At 44.2% G+C, this 17,905-nt stretch overlaps 1 protein-coding gene across 1 annotated transcript; it reads left to right on the top strand.

The window, feature by feature from the left end:
• Window positions 1–3,622: 3,622 nt before the first annotated feature.
• Window positions 3,623–16,108, top strand: LOC311270044 (uncharacterized protein). The gene is made up of 15 exons (XM_084374666.1): window positions 3,623–3,721; window positions 3,856–3,964; window positions 4,063–4,166; window positions 4,274–4,546; window positions 4,724–4,817; window positions 5,179–5,246; window positions 5,440–5,661; window positions 5,784–5,846; window positions 5,959–6,105; window positions 6,362–6,424; window positions 6,755–6,832; window positions 7,253–7,315; window positions 7,502–7,564; window positions 7,936–8,010; window positions 8,144–16,108. The coding sequence occupies exons 2-15, from the start codon at window positions 3,856–3,858 to the stop codon at window positions 12,635–12,637; spliced, it is 5,916 nt and encodes a 1,971-aa protein (XP_084230792.1). The 5' UTR covers window positions 3,623–3,721; the 3' UTR covers window positions 12,638–16,108.
• Window positions 16,109–17,905: the final 1,797 nt, after the last annotated feature.

Below are 17,905 nucleotides of genomic sequence, written 5' to 3'. Positions count from 1 at the left end.
AGTCATCACGTCGACCTTTAGTAGCACAGTTTATGAGCAAATAGTATTGTCTACACCATGACTTTACAGGTGATGTTGCAGATGGTAAGGAGAGTTACACTTCTGCAGTCAGAATGTATGTGTAAGGAAGATTTCCCATTTAGTGGAGGTAGATAGATAGATAAAAGCAGACGGCCTAGCTGCATTGTAGCTGATGCATCTGCATGAGTTATGACAGGTCCAAGCATGTCCTTATCATATAGCATGAGATAAAAATGACACCAACACGCAACCAAATAACTTAAAAACAACTTTATTTACAAAGTGCTGCATGAGTACATGGCATGGCGTTTGTCATGGGTAGTCCTCATCCACAGCTTCCCCTCCTACAAGGAACAACAGAGTGTAATAAGTGAGGAGATGTCAATGCTATGGCAATGAGACTGATACAAATGAACACATGTATAACTAACCTTGTGTGGCGCTTTGTGTAGGCTGGAAGCCTATGTCTGGCATGTCCATAGTTCGCATGTCCTCATCGCTGATGTCTGCAATAGCCACAAACAGTATGTTGTTACATGTATTCTTGAAGCGTCCCCACATATGCAGTCAATATAGTTGTAATGTTGATACACACATGAAGAGTAGTACCTGATTCGACAGGCAGAAGCCTGGCCTGCAGCTGGCTGAGTTCATCCTGCAGCCGAGCGATGGTAGTCTTTTGTTTAGCTAGCACCGTCTCCAGCGTTTTGGCCTTCAGCTCAGCAGCTTTTGTCAGGCGGAGTTGACGTGATGCCTGTTTGAGGCATTTGTGGCCCATGTCCACGCAGTCCTTGTAACGGTCTTGAGGGGTGACATGACCATCTAAGCAGGAATACTGAAACAGACAGAAGACAGATAATCAGCAAATCATAGTCAGAGTGACAAGAACGAGACACACACAGGACGTCCACATAATGTAAGAAGAAGTACTTACAGCAAGCAGTTTCAGTGTGTTTCGCAGGTCTGTCAGCTCTTTATCCCTGACCTGAGGGAATTTGGATGGGGATGGGTGGCATGCAGGTTCCATTTCTGTAGAAGCACAAAAGGCGTGCACAAGCATGACACATCACATTAGTTAATAATGTAGGCTATAATTACAGACTGGCAACAGTGGCTATAATGTCGCGCAGTAGACGGCAACCGAAGGTAAATGCGAGAATAGTCGGCACAGTGGTGCCATGTCGATGTGACCGTCTGAAAACTACACAGCCTTAATAGAGCAACTACAGAGAAAATTCCCAGTATGCAACGTGAAGTGATACACAAATGTGACGGAGCAATGGTGGCGTGTGGTGTCATATCAGTGAAGGACAGATTAAGGCATTTTTTAGTGGAGGAATGTCTTTCAGGTTGTTGCGGCGCTCGAGTCAGCCGAATACCGTCGTGTAAGTACAGCGTTAATGGCGGCGTAAAACTGTAACTGACCGAGTGTATGTGGCGGTGCTGGTGTTTACATATTTACATGCACCGCTGCCGGCATCTCTGTGGACGGAGTCATCTGTTAAACCTCCCCCAGGTATCATCAGCACTCCCTGGCAGCGACAGCGTGAGACAGCGTCTTGTGTGTTGCTGGCGTTTTTAGTGTTATGGGCTTTCCAGCGCTTGTCATCACTGAGTCAGTTTTCAGAATGCGTAGAGTGTGTGGATGTCAAGCCTAAGGCTTTATAACAGCGGCGTTATGATAAGAATCAGTCAGCGGTGTAAGTGTCAGCGTAGAGGAAGACAGCGGGAAAGCCCTAGTACAAAACACACACGTCACTGTAATGACGTGTACCGTGACGTAGTTGTAGTAGGGGGTGCGTTGGCAGCAGCAGCTGTTTGTATTCACCATCAACAGCGGAGGATTAGCGCATGTACTCAGCCTAATATGTGGAAGCCCTTTTAAGAAACACATACGTCATCATTAGGATGTGTACGGTGACGTTTCTGTAGGAGCCGGCTCGCCGGCTGCAGCTGCTGGTTTCTCTGTCAACTACCAAAGGCTGAGTATGAGCGAAGTAGGCTTCAAGGCTGTGTCTTTGTTAAAGCGGCGAAATTGAGACGGCGAGCAAACGTATAAACACAGCCATAAGTTCTAGCAAAGGCTATGTCAGCTGTCGAGTGTAATATGAGTATATAGGTTGTACTGAGAGAGTAGCATGAGACGTAAAGAACTTACCTGCACGTGTAGCGAAGAATGCCGGTGTAGTGACGGTCGAGACGAGACGAGAGCTCTTGATCTTGGTAGGATAGCTTGTAGTGACGGGCCGGGCGTCCGCGCTCATTTATAGGCAGCTCGGCTATAGTCATAACGGCCGTCCAAGCGACCAATCAGAGCAGTGAGGAGTTCAGTTCTCGCTGGCGGGTCAACAGCTACCGATGTCAGCGGACGTAGTTGAAGCAACTCAGAGCAGATGCGGCTCTGTTGCTATGTCTGTTGCAAGGAAAGGCATGCCCTGTGTTTACAGTAGTAAACAGGCAAAGTAACAGTGGCTTTATGACAAAGGAGGTATGATATGGCAGTTCCTGAATAGAGTGGAGATGGCTGTAACGCAAAGAGAAAGTGAGTGGCACCTCACACAGAGGAATCCCCGTCGCTATCATTAATAAGCGCAGTTGTGGCCTTTGCAGTTACATAGACATTGTGATATATAGTATTATCACAGACGCCAGTGATAAGCTCATGTAGACATCCAGCATTACATGACACCCAAATGGCACACAGCAAGTTAACCTGTGAGTAGGGAGAGGTGTGATGTGTTACAGGGAGTGGAGAGGGTTGTAACAGGCAAGGTCGTACTGCATTCATGAAATGGAGTGATGACATTGTCTGGCGTCATCTAGCCATTGTTTGGTAGCACACTGTCAGTGCGAGCGAGTTCAAAGGGTTTCATGTTAGGTGGGTGGCTGTGTTGTGTCACTGGTGTGCTTTTCAGTAAAGACATCTTTATAGTTTATTATCATGCATGCCAGTTATTAGGTGAAGTGTATACATTATAAGGTTAAGGCTAAAATCAAGACTGCTACATAGTCGCGTAGGGCGAGGTTAGAGAGCACGGGCAAAGAAAGGGGAAGCCAGCGTTAGATTGGCCTTCTGCATCACAACCGAACTTGTGCGTCTTAGCAGTTATGACTTGATTGAGATTTACTGTATTATGAGTATTTGCTGGTAGTAGTGGAAGTTGACATCCAGTATTCTCCAAAACCCACGAAGTCACACATCCACTATGATGTCGTGTAGCGAGTCGTTAGATGTAGTCCTGGTAACATACAGCGTTAGTGGAATAACAACAGCAGGAGGCCGCCATCTTGTTGCTGTAACAACGACGTCACAGAGTAAACAGGGGATTCCCCTGTCTGCCTTCCCCAAACGTGACGACAATACTGTGGCGAAAGCATGGCTGTCATAGTTTCGGAAAATAGTGACATTTCGCCCTAATGAGACAATGTAAAGTATAAAGTTTATATGTAGTGGCAATTACTAGTATTCAACTGAGACCATGCGTCAGCTACGTCAAAGGCAATCAGACACGCCCCTTGGCCGCAGCGACGCGGCGGTGGCTTCCAGACAGCTGTGATTGGTTTCGAGGAGTACTCCGCCCACCGATGTGGCAGGTAAAAAGCTGAGTCGCAGATCAGATGTTGTTCTGTTGGTCCAACCTGCAGAGCTCACTCTTTGATCGACTTTCATCTACCTGTCTGTGTCTAGCGATTTAGCAAGGTGAGGAATATGATAGTTTGCGTACATGCTGCTTTGAAAGTACTGCTTCTGAAGTTACTGGGCTACAGTGTGTGAGTTAAGACTCTTTGATACAGCATGCATGTTGACATAATATTTGCTGTGTTTATTTTCAGATGCCGCGTGGAAAGAACTGGAAGCGTTCCTTGGTGGCTAAGCGGAGGGAGCTGAATTGGAGGGCTGGCCAAATCACCCCGCTACCGGCCACTGAGGATCGGAGTTTATGTAAGTATCTCACGATTGTCTCCTTCAGTGTCTGTGTTTCTGAGTGAGAGTTTGTGTGTTTCTGTGGCATTAATGGCGGTTATTTGTGTGGTCAATAGATGGTGGCACCGGTCTCAGGCATCGTGTTCACGCATGGCCAATCTCTCCTGTTACGGGAAAGCAGCACAAGTTGGTCTTGCCGGCGCGGTCCCCCAATAAGCAGGTAAGAGTGCATGCATGAAGGAATGAACGATAACACAACGGAGAAACGCATCCTCTGTGCACAAGTCATGATGGAAATAGAGATCTGACAGTATTGTGTCGTTTTAGTTGGTGCTGGTGGTCGGTGACTCCCATCTGCGCAGCTGTGTGGATGGCTTTGTGGCGCTTCCAGAGGGCCGGGTCGAGTTCGGGTTCATGTCGACGCCGGGCGCCACTGCAGCTGACCTGCGCCTGGAGGTTCAGCAGGCACGTCTGCCTGTGGAGCCCGACGCTGTTTGCGTGCTGGCTCCGGGGAACGACCTGACTGCGTCCCACACCTACACCCAGGCAGGGTTGGATTTTGCCAGCCTCCTTCATGCCGTCTGCAGTCGGTGGGAAAAGGTAAGCCTTTTCGGTGTCGGCTACATGTGTAGTTAATGAAAGCTTCGAAAACATCGTTGTATGTGTTGTTCGAGGCGGTGCCGTTGTGTTATGATTAGTATAACGCTAATTATGGACGCTCATAAAGTAATACTTTCAGCTGGAATGTCGTGTGTAATAAGTGTCTGTGTTTTGTAGGTTTACGTGGTGGGCTTTCCTCCGCGGCGCACTGTGGATCAGTCGCTGCAGACTCACCTGAGTGACGTGTATCGCCAACAGGCTAAAGCTTTAGGTATGTGTTTACCACAACTATCTGTTGCATGTCAATGTGGCTGTTGTTTTAGACAAGCTGCGATGAAGAGTAGCGGTAACTGCTATGCATGTGTTTACGACAACCAGCTGTTGCATATCAATGTGGCTTTTGTTTTAGACAAGCAGCGATAAAGACCAGCGCTTACTGCTACACATGTGTTTACGATAAGCAGCTGTTGCATATCAATGTGGCTGTTGTTGTAGACATGCTGCGATGAAGAGCAGCGCTAACTGCTAGTCATTGTTGAGCTATTGTAGACACAGCAGGTCACCTAATCGTCTGAGTGGCCATTGTCACCATACATGAGCTATGTCATGAATATGCTGCTTATCTTGTTTAGGTGTCAAGTACTACGACATCGCTGAAGACTTCCCGTTTAGCCAGCGGGAGCTGTGGGGAGGCGATGGTGTAAGTACAGACATTATTTTGGTGTGTGTGTGTGTATATGTATATGTATATGTATATTGAAAGTACACATGCGAGGCATAAGTGGAAGAGGGAGTAATACGTGTGATAAGTCATTTCACAAGCTAAAAGCATTGCACATGAGATAGAAGGCATAGTGTTTGTAACAGGCTGTTGCTATGTGTTGTCTTTGCAGGTCCACCTGAGCGACGACGCGGGAATGCCCAAGCTCGTGTCTCTGCTGGCCTCCTGTGCATATTTGCGGTTGCAGGAGGCAGCAGCCAAGCCAGAGGTGTCCCCCAGGCAAGCCGCACCCATTCGCCACTTCAGGCCAAGAGTCGTTGTGACTGGGGAAGTCAAGGTGACACAACCACAAAACCCACTCCAGTGGTTTGGTGTTGTTGGAGGCAACAAAAAGGTAATAAACTATTTAGTGTAATATAGAAAGTAAATTTATAACTGATTACAATGTTTCAGTAGACAGTGTGACAGCTTTTGGATGTATGAGACTGATGTCGGGTATTGTATTGTGTTTGAAAGGTGACTCTGGCTGGGGAACCTGGACCCTACAGCGCCTCCCCCAAAAGCCAAAAGCATCATGAGGTTAGTGTTGTGTGCAGTAGCATTGTGTTGTGTTGACAAATAATTGTGCAGCCGGTTCACTTAGTCGAAAAAAGACAGTTAGTCATTGTAGTCCTTGTCTGTTCTGTCACAGGTGGATGCGCCGCAGCTGGTTTTGCGCGAGTGCTTCATTCCGCTGTCGCCTGTGCGGTTTGACCAGGCATTTTTGGCTGCAGCTGAAGCAGATGTAGCAGCACCTGCTGAGCCTGCAGTCACCCCTGCTGTGCCTCAAACGAAAAGGGTACGTTGAAAGTACTAGATAGAGAAATGGCAAAGGCAGACAATGTGTTTGGCATATTTAGCATGTCTATAAGGAAGTGCAGTAGTGTAAGGAAGTTACAACACCTGTGTTGGAGAGGCTGAGAGAAAATACAGCCACACTATTATTGCGTCCTGTTTGTACTCTGAGTAGGCATACAGACATTGCATGTGCTATAATGTATTTATGCTTGTAGATGTCTATGATCCTAATACTACGTATTGCAATTGTCGTATAGGTCACCAAGGTGGGGAAACGACGGCTTGCTCCCACCTCACAGAGGAGGCAGCACTTCACCCAGGTTTGTGAAAGAATACTTGTGTTTATGTAGTCTGTGTTATAGTGTTAGGTAGTATAGGATTGCTATGCTGACATCACTACAATTAGTGGCTAGACATAGAAATGACATGTAGTTGTTGTATATGTCACAACTTCTGTGTACATATATGGGTATACAAATGAAGAAGTTTTGTGCCTGCCGACAGGAAGGGGGATTAGTAGACAGTGAATAGGAGATTATGTTACTATGCAGGCTGTGTATTTGGCAATTACTTTTCGTGTAGAATACATAAGGTGTAAGTATCGTGGCTTTGTCATTGTCTCAGACAAGTTATCCTATTTGTCATGACAGGTATCCAAACCTAAGACACCTGAGCAGCTGCAGCTGCAGCAGCAGTGTGGTGTCGTCACAACATGTGCTGAGCATAAGGTATGTGGTTCTTGTATGCTCCTGTAGTGTGAATAGTTTTATATGATGTTACCCAGTAGTCATTACCGTACCAAGTTGACATATTGATGTACATGTGAGCTGCAAGTGTATGCATATGTATACCAGCAGCACTCCAACGCAACACGTTAGCGGACAAGTGTTGACAGCATTGGCAGTACATCTGTTGTAGATGTATTTGGTGATGGCTTCTGTTACACTATCATATAAGGAGCAAATCAATACGTAGCTGTATTACAGTGAAATGTCATTACAAATACAGACAGTGGACACTTCTTCAAATTCACACACTTATAATCTGTACGTAATCATTTATGATGTGAGCGCATACATTTCCCTTGCTGCTATAGTAATGCTACCAGCCATTGTATAGGCTAAGTCTAACACCTATGTACTTTACAGGTTACCCAGCCTGGTGATGCAGGAGGGTCCTCTGCTGTAGCCAGTACGAGCAGTTCACCAAAGGTGTGTGTCATTGTATGGAGTGTTATCTGCCATAGTCACATTAGCATGCACAATTTGCTACGATAACTATGTATATTGATGTAGACATGTCATGGGAATATGTTAGTATGGTACTGCTGTCAAAGTCATTGCACATGTAACAGTGCAAAACAATGAACTGTGACATATTTTGTGCCATTTCTGTAGGGTGAGGCTACACCAGTCCCGGTGGAGTCTGCTGTTAGTGCTGGGATGGTGTTGGCGGGCAAGGTTGGTACATATGACTAAGTGTTCTCCTTGTAAGAGTGAAGAGCACAGCCATTTACTTATCACGTATATTGTATCGAAGCATGTACACACATCACAGCCTTATAATTTTCCTTGCATAACAAAGTAACACTTGCTGTGTGATGACCTGCCTTTGCTAATATGTAGCGACACTCAATAATGTAATGGCTTATTACAATGACATGTTGGCAAGCTGTAGGTATGGCTATGGTAATGAAGATTTATGAATCCTTTTGATTGACATAGGCTGCTGACTATGTGTTTGTTATTGGGTCATTGTTAAATCAGTATATGCTGTGCTATAGTTTTCACCGATGACTGTCTTTGATGTTAAGTGTTCTGCTTGTGTACAGGTGGAGCCACCAGCACTCCCAGAGGTGTCTGTTAATGCGTCAGCTGTTACTGGAGCAACAGTGATACAGGGCAAGGTCAGTTCGTTAGTGCATGTCATTGCCAGGTAGCCATGACAATGATTGCTCTGTATCACCAGCAGAATGGTGACACAGGATTAATGTACATTTTTTGTAGTACTAATGTCTGGTGTTTCTCAATTGCATTTAGGTGAAGCCTGCATCACCCGGAGTGGAGTTCCTCCCTTCTGAGCCAGCATCTCCAAGTGATTGGGAATTGGTTATGATGGACACCGGCGGTTTTCAGCTGCGCAAGTCCCCGTGCAACGCTGCAATGGAATCACCTGGTTTGCCAAGTGTTGCAGTGTCTGCTGATAGCAATGACGATGTAGTTGCAGCTCACCCTGAGGCCTCTACATCAGTGAACGTGCAGTCCTCTGTGACAGGCAGTTTTCATCAGGGGAGTACTACATTTAAATATGCAGGGCTTCAGTGTATGGCTGTAGGTTTGGCTAGCGTAGCATTACATACAGTTAGGAGCGTCTTCTCATGGGATAGTACGACACTAGACAAGGCTGTAGTTGAGGGCGACAAGTTGTACACAGCATTGAGAGATGTCAAGGGCATCAGTGGCATGTTGTGTGTTACAGACTTGCCAGAGGAGCATGTGTTAGATGGAGACCATTTTCTATTCCGTTATGGTAATGACTTTGTTAGTGGAACAGTTGGTATCACCAAGGGCGAGCTTATCACAAGGGGGGTACATGTCTCTCTGCGCACAGGTTTGCAACAGATGTGTAAGCAGTACGCCACTTGTTTGTTGACAGTGGCTAGTAGCTCATGTGCTGTCATTAGGCAGGGTGACAAGTATGCAGTGGTGGATTCTCATGCCCGCAATGCTGCTGGTATGCCAGATGCTAACGGGACAAGTACAGTTGTGTATTGTAGTAGTGATGAGGCTCTGTATCGTCATGTGTGCAAGTTGTCAACCTCTCTAGGTAGACAGCAGCATCCTTTTGAGATAACGGGTGTCTGTGTCAGTTGCAATGCTGGCAACTTCAGACAGAGATGTAGTAAACGTAAGCTGACATGGCCATGTAGTGTAGGTAAGAAAAGGCTAAGACATGATGTTGAGACAGGAGATGGGGATGTAGTGCTTGGCAGTGAGGTGTCATCCAGACAGCTACACTTTAATCCTCTTAGTAAAGACGTAGCACACAGTTTATGTAAACAGTTGAGAGTGGACTTTGAAAAAGCGGAGGACACTGTGTCTACAGCAGGTGGCTTATTGGGTGCTCCGTGTAAGAATGAGCAGATGCATGCTGATGGTAACTGTTTCTTTAGAGCAGTGTCTTTTGCTGTTAGTGGTACGCAGGATTACCATAGGAAAGTCAGACTTGCTGTTGTTAAGCACTTAGAAAGTCATGCCGCAGCTTATAACAGCATTTTGAGAAGTGAGTATTCTTCAGTGGCTGCTTATGTGAAGTCTTCTAAGATGAAATGTGTGCAGAGTTGGGCTACAGAAGTGGAAATTCAGGCAGCCGCTGACTTTTTAGGAGTAGATGTCTTTACATACTGTGATGGTAGATGGTTACAATATAGGAATAACCATAGTACATTGCCAGTACAGGGGATCTACGTGCAAAATTGCCATGGAAACCATTACGAAACTGTCGTATGTGTGAATAAGCCACAAACGGGTGATTGTTATGGGTTCTGCAATGTGAACAGTTCAAGTGCAGAAGGTTACAATATGAGACCACGCACCGAAGCGTGTTCTCCATTGGCTAGAGCTGAGTGTAATACCACAAGTGCTAGTAACGTTACTAAAGACGTGAGTTGTGTCTCAAAGTATGTGAAAAAGAAGAAGTATTTACAACAGTTGATGAAATATCAGGACAGTGCGCTGTGTAGAGAGAAGAAGAAGCAACAGAGGCACATGAAATATCTTGTGGATGACATGTATAGGAGTCAAATAAAAGAACAGGTTAACAGGAAATATAGTGATGATGTGTTGCACAAACAGAAAGTTAAGGGCCAGAGTATTGTGAAGTACAAGGAGAATATCTTGCACAGACATAGAGTGCAGGCGCTGAGTAGCAGGCAGTACAGGCAGAATGATTTCCACAGGCAGAATGTAAAAGCCAGGAGTAAAGCACAGTATCATGGAGACATGGAGCATCGAAGGCATGTGGCAGCTGTTAACCGATTGAAACGGCTAGAAAAGGCAGAGCAACTAAAGCAGTTTGATGTAGTTATGAAGCAGTTTTTGGACAAGGTGAAAGATGGCCCTGATTTTGTGTGTAGTGTTTGTCATAGACTGTTGTTTGCACACCAGGTGTTACATTGTACACGGGAGGATTATGGCAAGAGTGATGCATTAGCTGCATTAGCTGCGACGTGTATTAGCGAAAAGTACTTGCACAAATGTAGCAATGACTGTGCACTGCCATGTCAACCCTCAGATTCTGCTAGAGGCAAGTTGTGTTGTTGTAGTTGTCATTCTAAGCTAAGGAAAGGTGTACTGCCACCTGAGTGTTCAGTGAATAGTTTGAGTGTTGCTCCCGTTCCAGAAGTGTTGGCCTGTTTGAATATCTTAGAGCAGCATCTCGTTGCATTGCACATCCCTTTTATGAAAATGTTAGCATTACCTAAGGGAGGTCAGAATGGAGTCCATGGACCAGTGACATGTGTTCCGGCCAACATAGTACAGACAAGTAATTTGTTACCACGTTGGAATATGGAAGGGTCTTTGTTACGGGTAAAGTTGAAGCGTAAGCTCACGTATAAAGGGCATTATGAGTATCAGTTTGTGGATACTATGCGCGTAAAGCGGGCTTTGCAATATTTAAAAGACACAAATGACTATTATAAAGATATACAATTTAATGAAGACTGGCTTAATGAGTTCTGTAAAGAAGAGGCAGATGAGGTAGAGGAAGAGGAGGCTGAAGGTGATGCAGACAGTGGGGACGAATCTGCTGAAGTAGCTGAAGATGAGCTTTTGCATGATAGACAGCAGCATTGTATGTTTCAGGACACATGTCTTATGCCTATGGATATAGGTCAGGAAACATTAGATCAGTATTTTGATGATATTTTGAATGTCGCTCCAGCAGAAGGTAACAATCCTGTAAAGCTACTGTCTGATCAGGCTAATGAGGCTAAATGTTTCCCTGTGTTGTTTCCACAAGGACTTAATACATTTCATGCTCATAGGTCTAATCGTTTGACGTTGTCGCGGTATTTAAATAACAGGATTTTACATGCTGATGGGAGATTTGCCCACAATGTGGAATATATATTTTTTGCCCAATACATGTCAGAGCTACAGCAGGTTGTATCAAATGTGTCGATAGCATTAAGGAAAGGGACAAGTGGTGCCTCTCAGAAGGGCAGTGAGAGTGTAAGGGATTTTGTGAATGATGAGGAGTCTTTGAAGAAGATGTTACAGGTTGATGACGGGTATCGTTTCCTGAAACCAATTAGAGGTACGCCAGCTTTTTGGCAAGAAGCACAGCGTGGCCTTGTAGCTTGTGTTCGTCAGCTAGGTCTACCTACTTGGTTTTGTTCCTTCTCTTCGGCTGACTTGCGCTGGCAAAATTTACTGTCCAGCATTTTGAAACAGGAAGGCAGGTCGCAGACAGTAGAAGATTTAGAGTGGGCAGACAGGTGTGAACTTTTGCGGCGTAATCCCGTAGCTGCAGCGAGAATGTTTGATTTCCGCTGGCATTGTTTTTTGAGGGAAGTCCTTATGTCTCCTTCACAGCCTCTTGGCAAGATAGTAGATTACTTTTATCGTGTCGAATTTCAGCAGCGCGGTTCACCACATGTACATTGCTTGTTTTGGATTGAGAATGCACCAGTCATTGATAAAAACACTGATGAGGAAGTAGTGGCATTTATAGACAAGTATGTCACATGCGAGTTGCCGTCACAAGATGAGACATTATTGGACATTGTCACATCTGTACAGCAGCATTCAAAGAGGCATTCCAAAAGCTGTAAAAAGAATAACAGTGCTTGTCGTTTCAACTTTCCAAGAGTGCCGTCTGCGCGTACATTTATTTCCCGTACCCCATCAGAGGAAGACCAGAAATATGGATGTAAGTGTGAGGAATCTGCAGCATGTACATGTGGTAAACGGAGACGGAATAAGGTGGCTCATATGAAACGCGAGGACGCAGAAAAAATCCTGACAATTATCAAGAGTGCTGTGTCAGCAGAGGCCAATAGCCATGTTAGGATTGAGGATGTCTTGCAGGACTTAGGGACTAATCAAGGAGTTTTGGAGGCTGCATATAACCGAATAGCTAAGAAGACAACTATAGTGTTGAAAAGGCAGGCAAATGAAGTGTGGGTGAACCAGTATAGCAAGCCACTATTGAAATGTTGGAATGCCAATTTGGATGTCCAATTTGTCGTTGATGCGTACGCGTGCATTGTGTATATTATTTCCTACATCTCTAAGGCTGAGAGAGAGATCGGATTGTTGCTAGGGAATGCCCAGAGAGAAGCGTCTAAGGACAATAATGTCACTGCAAAAGAGGCATTGAAAAGTTTAGGTAGTGTATATCTACATAACAGGGATGTGTGTGCTCAGGAGGCTGTGTACAGGCTGACTAATATGCATTTGAAAGAGTGTTCAAGAAAGGTGGTGTTTGTGCCTACAGGGAAAAATATTGTTAAAATGAGCTTGCCATGAAGTGTATTGAGGCAAAAGGCTATGTCTCCTGATTGTGCCTCTGATGCTATCTGGATGACTGGTTTAGTAGATCGCTACAAGAACAGGCCTGCCAACAGTACTTTTGATGACATGTGTATCGCAACTTTTGCGTCAGAATATCGCATTTTGAGTCGCAGTGAAAAATCGCATTAAATTACAAGGCAATTTGGGATATGTCATGAAGAGAAGTCGTACTGAACCTGCTGTCATTCGTTATGCGCGCTTTTCTGAAACCAAACATCCTGAGTTGTTTTATCAGAGTATCCTGCAGTTGTTTTTGCCGTATCGTTCAGATGCACAGTTGAAACCAGCTCAATTTGAAACCTTTGGCCAGTTTTATAAGGATGCGCGTGTCACGTTGAGTGATGGCTCACTGCATGCAGTTAAAGACATTGTAGATCGGAATCGAAGCAAGTTTGAAATCAATGCTGACGAGTTGGATGATATTCAGGATAGGATGACTGCACAAGGAATAGCAGAAGATGCCTGGGGACAGTTGTGTCCAGAGCAAGAAGTCGAACGTTTAGAGTGTCAGCAGGAAGTGCTAGAGAAAGCGCAGCCAGTGGAAAACGAGGATGAGGCAAGTATCCCTGAATTAGCAGTGCGTAGAGAGAATGTGACACAACTGGAAAAGAGGAATAATACTATGTGTAGGAGTGATGGCTTGTCTCTGATTAGGTCATTGAATGAGACTCAGCTGTCAGTGTTGTATCAAGTTAGACAGTGGTGTTTAGGTAGATTAGCGGGGAATAAGCCAGATCCGCTGCATGTGTTTGTTACAGGTGGTGCAGGGACTGGGAAGAGCCATTTAATTAAAGCCATCCAGTATGAGGCATCAAGGTTGTTGTCAACAGTCTGTCGTCAGCCTGACAATATTTGTGTGTTGTTGGCAGCTCCTACAGGGATTGCAGCGTACAATTTGCACGCACCTACCATTCACAACACTTTTAGCATTGGCACAGATGTTCGCCTCCCATACACACCTCTGGGTGAGGCAAAAGTGAACTCATTGCGTGCTAAATTCAGTGATCTTCAGATAGTGATCATTGATGAAATATCAATGGTAGATAACAGACTGTTGACTTATGTACATGGTAGGTTGAGACAGATAAAGCAGACGGGAGACGCGCCATTTGGGAATGTGTGTGTTATTGCGGTAGGAGACTTTTACCAACTACCCCCAGTAAGAGCAAAGCCTCTTTATGAGGAGGATGTTGGAGGCAGCTTGTGGTCTAATTTGTTTCAGGTAGTAGAATTAACAGAAGTGGTTAGGCAAAAAGATCATGTATTCGCCGAGCTGTTAAACAGGGTTAGAACACGTTCCAAAGGGACAGCTATGTTAAGTACTGACATTGACACCTTGAAGCGTTGTGAAACGGGTGAGGATAGTTCAGCTTTGCACATCTTTGCTACAAATAGACAAGTGAATGCGCACAATGACAGGGTGCTATTGCAGGCATGTCAGGATTATGTCACCATACATGCGCAAGACAGTGTCAATAACAAGGTGACTGGAAAACTGGAAGTCAAATCTAATCATCACAGAAGAACTTATACCACATCTTTAGCTGAAGTGTTGATGTTGGGTAAGGGTGCGCGTGTAATGCTATGTAAAAACGTGGATGTTTCAGATGGTTTAGTTAATGGTGTCTGTGGCATAATGACAGACATTGCCTATTTGGAGAATAACACGTTTCCTCTAAAAGTGTTTGTGACGTTTGATGACAGAAATGTTGGTGCGAAGAGGAGGACAGCATTCACAGATGCTGTAGGTATTGAAGCTGAGGAAGAAAGGGTTACCAACAGAGGTGGTGTACGTCGTCAGTTCCCACTTAGACTTGCCTGGGCGTGTACTGTACACAAGGTACAGGGTTTAACTGTCGATAGTGCCGTAGTGTCTCTCCGCAAGATTTTTGCTGCAGGCCAGGCATATGTGGCATTAAGTCGTGTTAGAAATCTGTCAGGTTTGGTGATTCAAGATTTTGAGGAAACAGCCATTTATTGTAAAGACAATATTAAGGATGCAATTCTGAGTATGCCACCATTCCTGACACAGAAAAGCATTAGGCGTACATTAAACACACAGAGCTGTAATGTCTTTTTAATGAATGTCCAAAGTTTAAGTCTACACAAATCAGATTTGGCTGCATGCACACAGCATTTACAGTTACACTGTATTGCTGTGACAGAAACCTGGCTATCTCCTGCATCATCATTAGAAACGGTACACATTGATGGCTTTACTTTTCATAGTAGACCTCGTAGTGTATCGTACAGTAGCGACCACCCGGCACTGACTGCACTGCAAGCACAACTACATGGTGGGGTTGGCTTGTACAGTGCAGAGAAATCAGCTTTTCTTATCCCGCAAATGCCGCCATTCAATTTGGAATGTTTAATGTGTCATAGTGTAACATATGACATATTAATAGCAGTCCTTTATCGTCCACCATCATATCCCATGTCTTTGTTTACAGAGAATTTAGGCTCCTTGCTGAATTGGCTAGAAGCTAAATATAGCAATATTGCTGTCATGGGCGATTTCAACGAGAATATATTCAAATCAACAACTACCTGCAAATTTCTAACCAACAAAGGCTATGTTCAATGTGTCACGCAACCGACTACAGAGAAAGGGACATTAATTGATCATGTGTATGTGAAAAGTACACAATATGACATTGAATGTGTTGTTTCCCCTACATATTTCAGTGATCATGAGGCAGTTGTGTGTTCTTTTAACAGTAGAAGTGTTGTTACATAACAGATGAAGTACTTGGAAGCCATGTCAGCTGTTAGTCAGTGTTATTCTACAGTTGTTCCCCTTACCAATAGGACTTACTTGCTAGTTAATTGATGATGTGTCTACTAACAACAGTAATCTTCTTAATTAATATAAACTACTAATAATAACAATACCAACAGATTCTATATAACCTTTAATCAATTGTGTGTCACAATAAAACATGAGATTGTATGTCTGTACGTATGTACGTATGTACGTATGTTATGTCATTTATGTTATGTTCTACCAAAACAGGTTCCTTTTCATACATTACAACAGCATAGTCCAAGTATTAAACAAGATTTGGCATCTTACACAATTCCTTCTAACCACATCTTTTGCACAGTTTTCCTCCATTCGTGACTACAGATTTTATAGATGTCATTGTAACATATGATGTCATGCTGCCATATGCTGTTGCTAATGTAGGTTTTGCTTTACCTGTCATATTCCAGCAAAAAGCAAAAGGCACTGGTATTGGCTACTCCTGGTGTATACTGGGATGGGGTTCCATCCCTGCGGTGCCCTGCTAATTGTTTAGGAAGTTACTTGCACTGAAATGTGCCACATGCCGCATTCACTGGGAAGACACAGCAGCCACGAAGACATCTTAGCACCTGGAATTTGGCTTTGTTTTGCTTGTATTAAATGTTCTTCAGATGCATTTATTTGTATAAAATGTGCCATTGAAATAAAGTCTGCTTATCATGATGCCAGCTTCTTCTGTATAGTGGGTTGGGATGATGACAATTTCCTACCTAAATTACATACATGTGACATGTGCCACCTACTGGACAATTTGTGTCAACCACACACAACACATGATAATGGCTATTACATAAATACGCCTACTGCCATGGCCCTGCCTGACACCCACCACTACTGTTGCTAATATTAGTCATATCTCTGTTACAGACGTTCCTCTACTATTATTGTAATGCATTACTACATACTATCCTTACCGTTAACCACTACTACTGTTATCACTAGTAATCACATTTCCATGTGCATTTCATTGTTGTTGCTGTGATGCCTCTTTATGTGCTTTCATTCCTGTCAACCATCCATTATAATTGTATACATTGTGATCTCGTTGATCTTCTCTGTACATGCGACATCTATTGCACGTCTGTCCGTCTTGGGAGAGGGATCCCTCCTCTGTGGCTCTTCCTGAGGTTTCTTCCGCATTTTTTTTCTCCCTGTTAAAAGGGCTTTTTTTGGGGCAAGTTTTTCCTCACTCGAATCGAGGGTCGAAGGACAGAGGGTGTCCTCTCTGTACAGATTGTAAAGCCCTCTGAGGCAAACTGTGATTTGTGAATTTGGCCAATACAAATAATATTTGATTTGATTTGATTTAATTTGATAAACAAGCCATCCAAATGACAGCATTTCCACGCCCACCACTTATACTGGAGACACACTTTCCCGCAGCACAGTGTGTTGATGATACCAACTGCCATGAAGTGTGTGGTCTTACATCTGTAGGAGGACAGTCTGATTGATTGATATGAGGCAAACATCTTGTGTCCAGTGGGTGAACCAATGGAAATGTTCCTATCTTAAGAGGACACTTGTAACCCACTACACAACACTGCCACCTACTTGATTAATGTGTCTAACACACACCATACTTGGACATGGCTCTTACAATGGCAAAGGTTCATAATTAACCTTAACCTTACGCCCACCAGCAATAACGTAGGCGAAAGCTTTTGACAACTTTTCATCATCACGATCTCAGGATGATACTTACTGACTGGGAAGTCTGTGGCATGAAATCTGTAGGCCAACGTAAATAATGTATGAGGCATCTAAATGGTTGAACATGTCAGTGACATATGTACTTTGCACTCAAATCACCAAATTCCCGTAGGACTGAGGGTATGTGTCCTAGAGGGTTTTCTGTGCGGCTGGTCATGATACATACGCTTACAGATTTTTGGTCACCTCTGTGCATTTTTGAGGCTGGGCTTCAAGCTTGAAATATTCCAGGGGGCGCTATGGAGCCATGTGTTAGCTTATCACAGTATTACTACATAGACCTATTCAGGGACAACCCCTCTACAATTGTGGACACTTTGGTGTAGATGGGAAATTGTATGTTGAAGTTATGAGAACTTCCTGCGCGATGGCGAATGATCGAAATTGACCACACGGCCACGCCCACCAGATACAACACAGGCTTTGAAGGTATGAGGATGCTACTGAGTGAATGTGAAGTCTGTGGTTTTAAATCTGTAGGAAAACATAATTAAACTACAAGCCATAGAACTTGGGTCCGTACAGAATGGGAACACCCATAAGGGGGTCATTGAAATAAACCGTATCACCACGCCCACCAGAATGACGTAGGCAAAAGCTGAGCACAACTTTTCATCATCAAGGTATGAGGATGCTACTGAGCGAATGTGAAGTCTGTGGTGTAAAATCTGTAGGACGAGTTAGTTAATGTACGGGTAGGA

This window comes from Pagrus pagrus (assembly GCF_965226575.1).
Source record: "Pagrus pagrus genome assembly, chromosome: 14".
In the NCBI taxonomy this organism is placed as follows: domain Eukaryota; kingdom Metazoa; phylum Chordata; class Actinopteri; order Spariformes; family Sparidae; genus Pagrus; species Pagrus pagrus.
The sequence above is the reverse complement of the archived record's forward strand: the minus strand, read 5'-3'. Positions and strand labels throughout refer to the sequence as shown.

Coding starts and splice junctions, on each gene's coding strand:
- LOC311270044 (XM_084374666.1), top strand. CDS start 3,856: ATGCCGCGTGGAAAGAACTGGAAGCGTTCCTTGGTGGCTAAGCGGAGG. Junction 5,662..5,783: donor TTGTTGGAGGCAACAAAAAG/GTAATAAACTAT, acceptor TGTGTTTGAAAG/GTGACTCTGGCTGGGGAACC. Junction 7,565..7,935: donor GGATGGTGTTGGCGGGCAAG/GTTGGTACATAT, acceptor GCTTGTGTACAG/GTGGAGCCACCAGCACTCCC.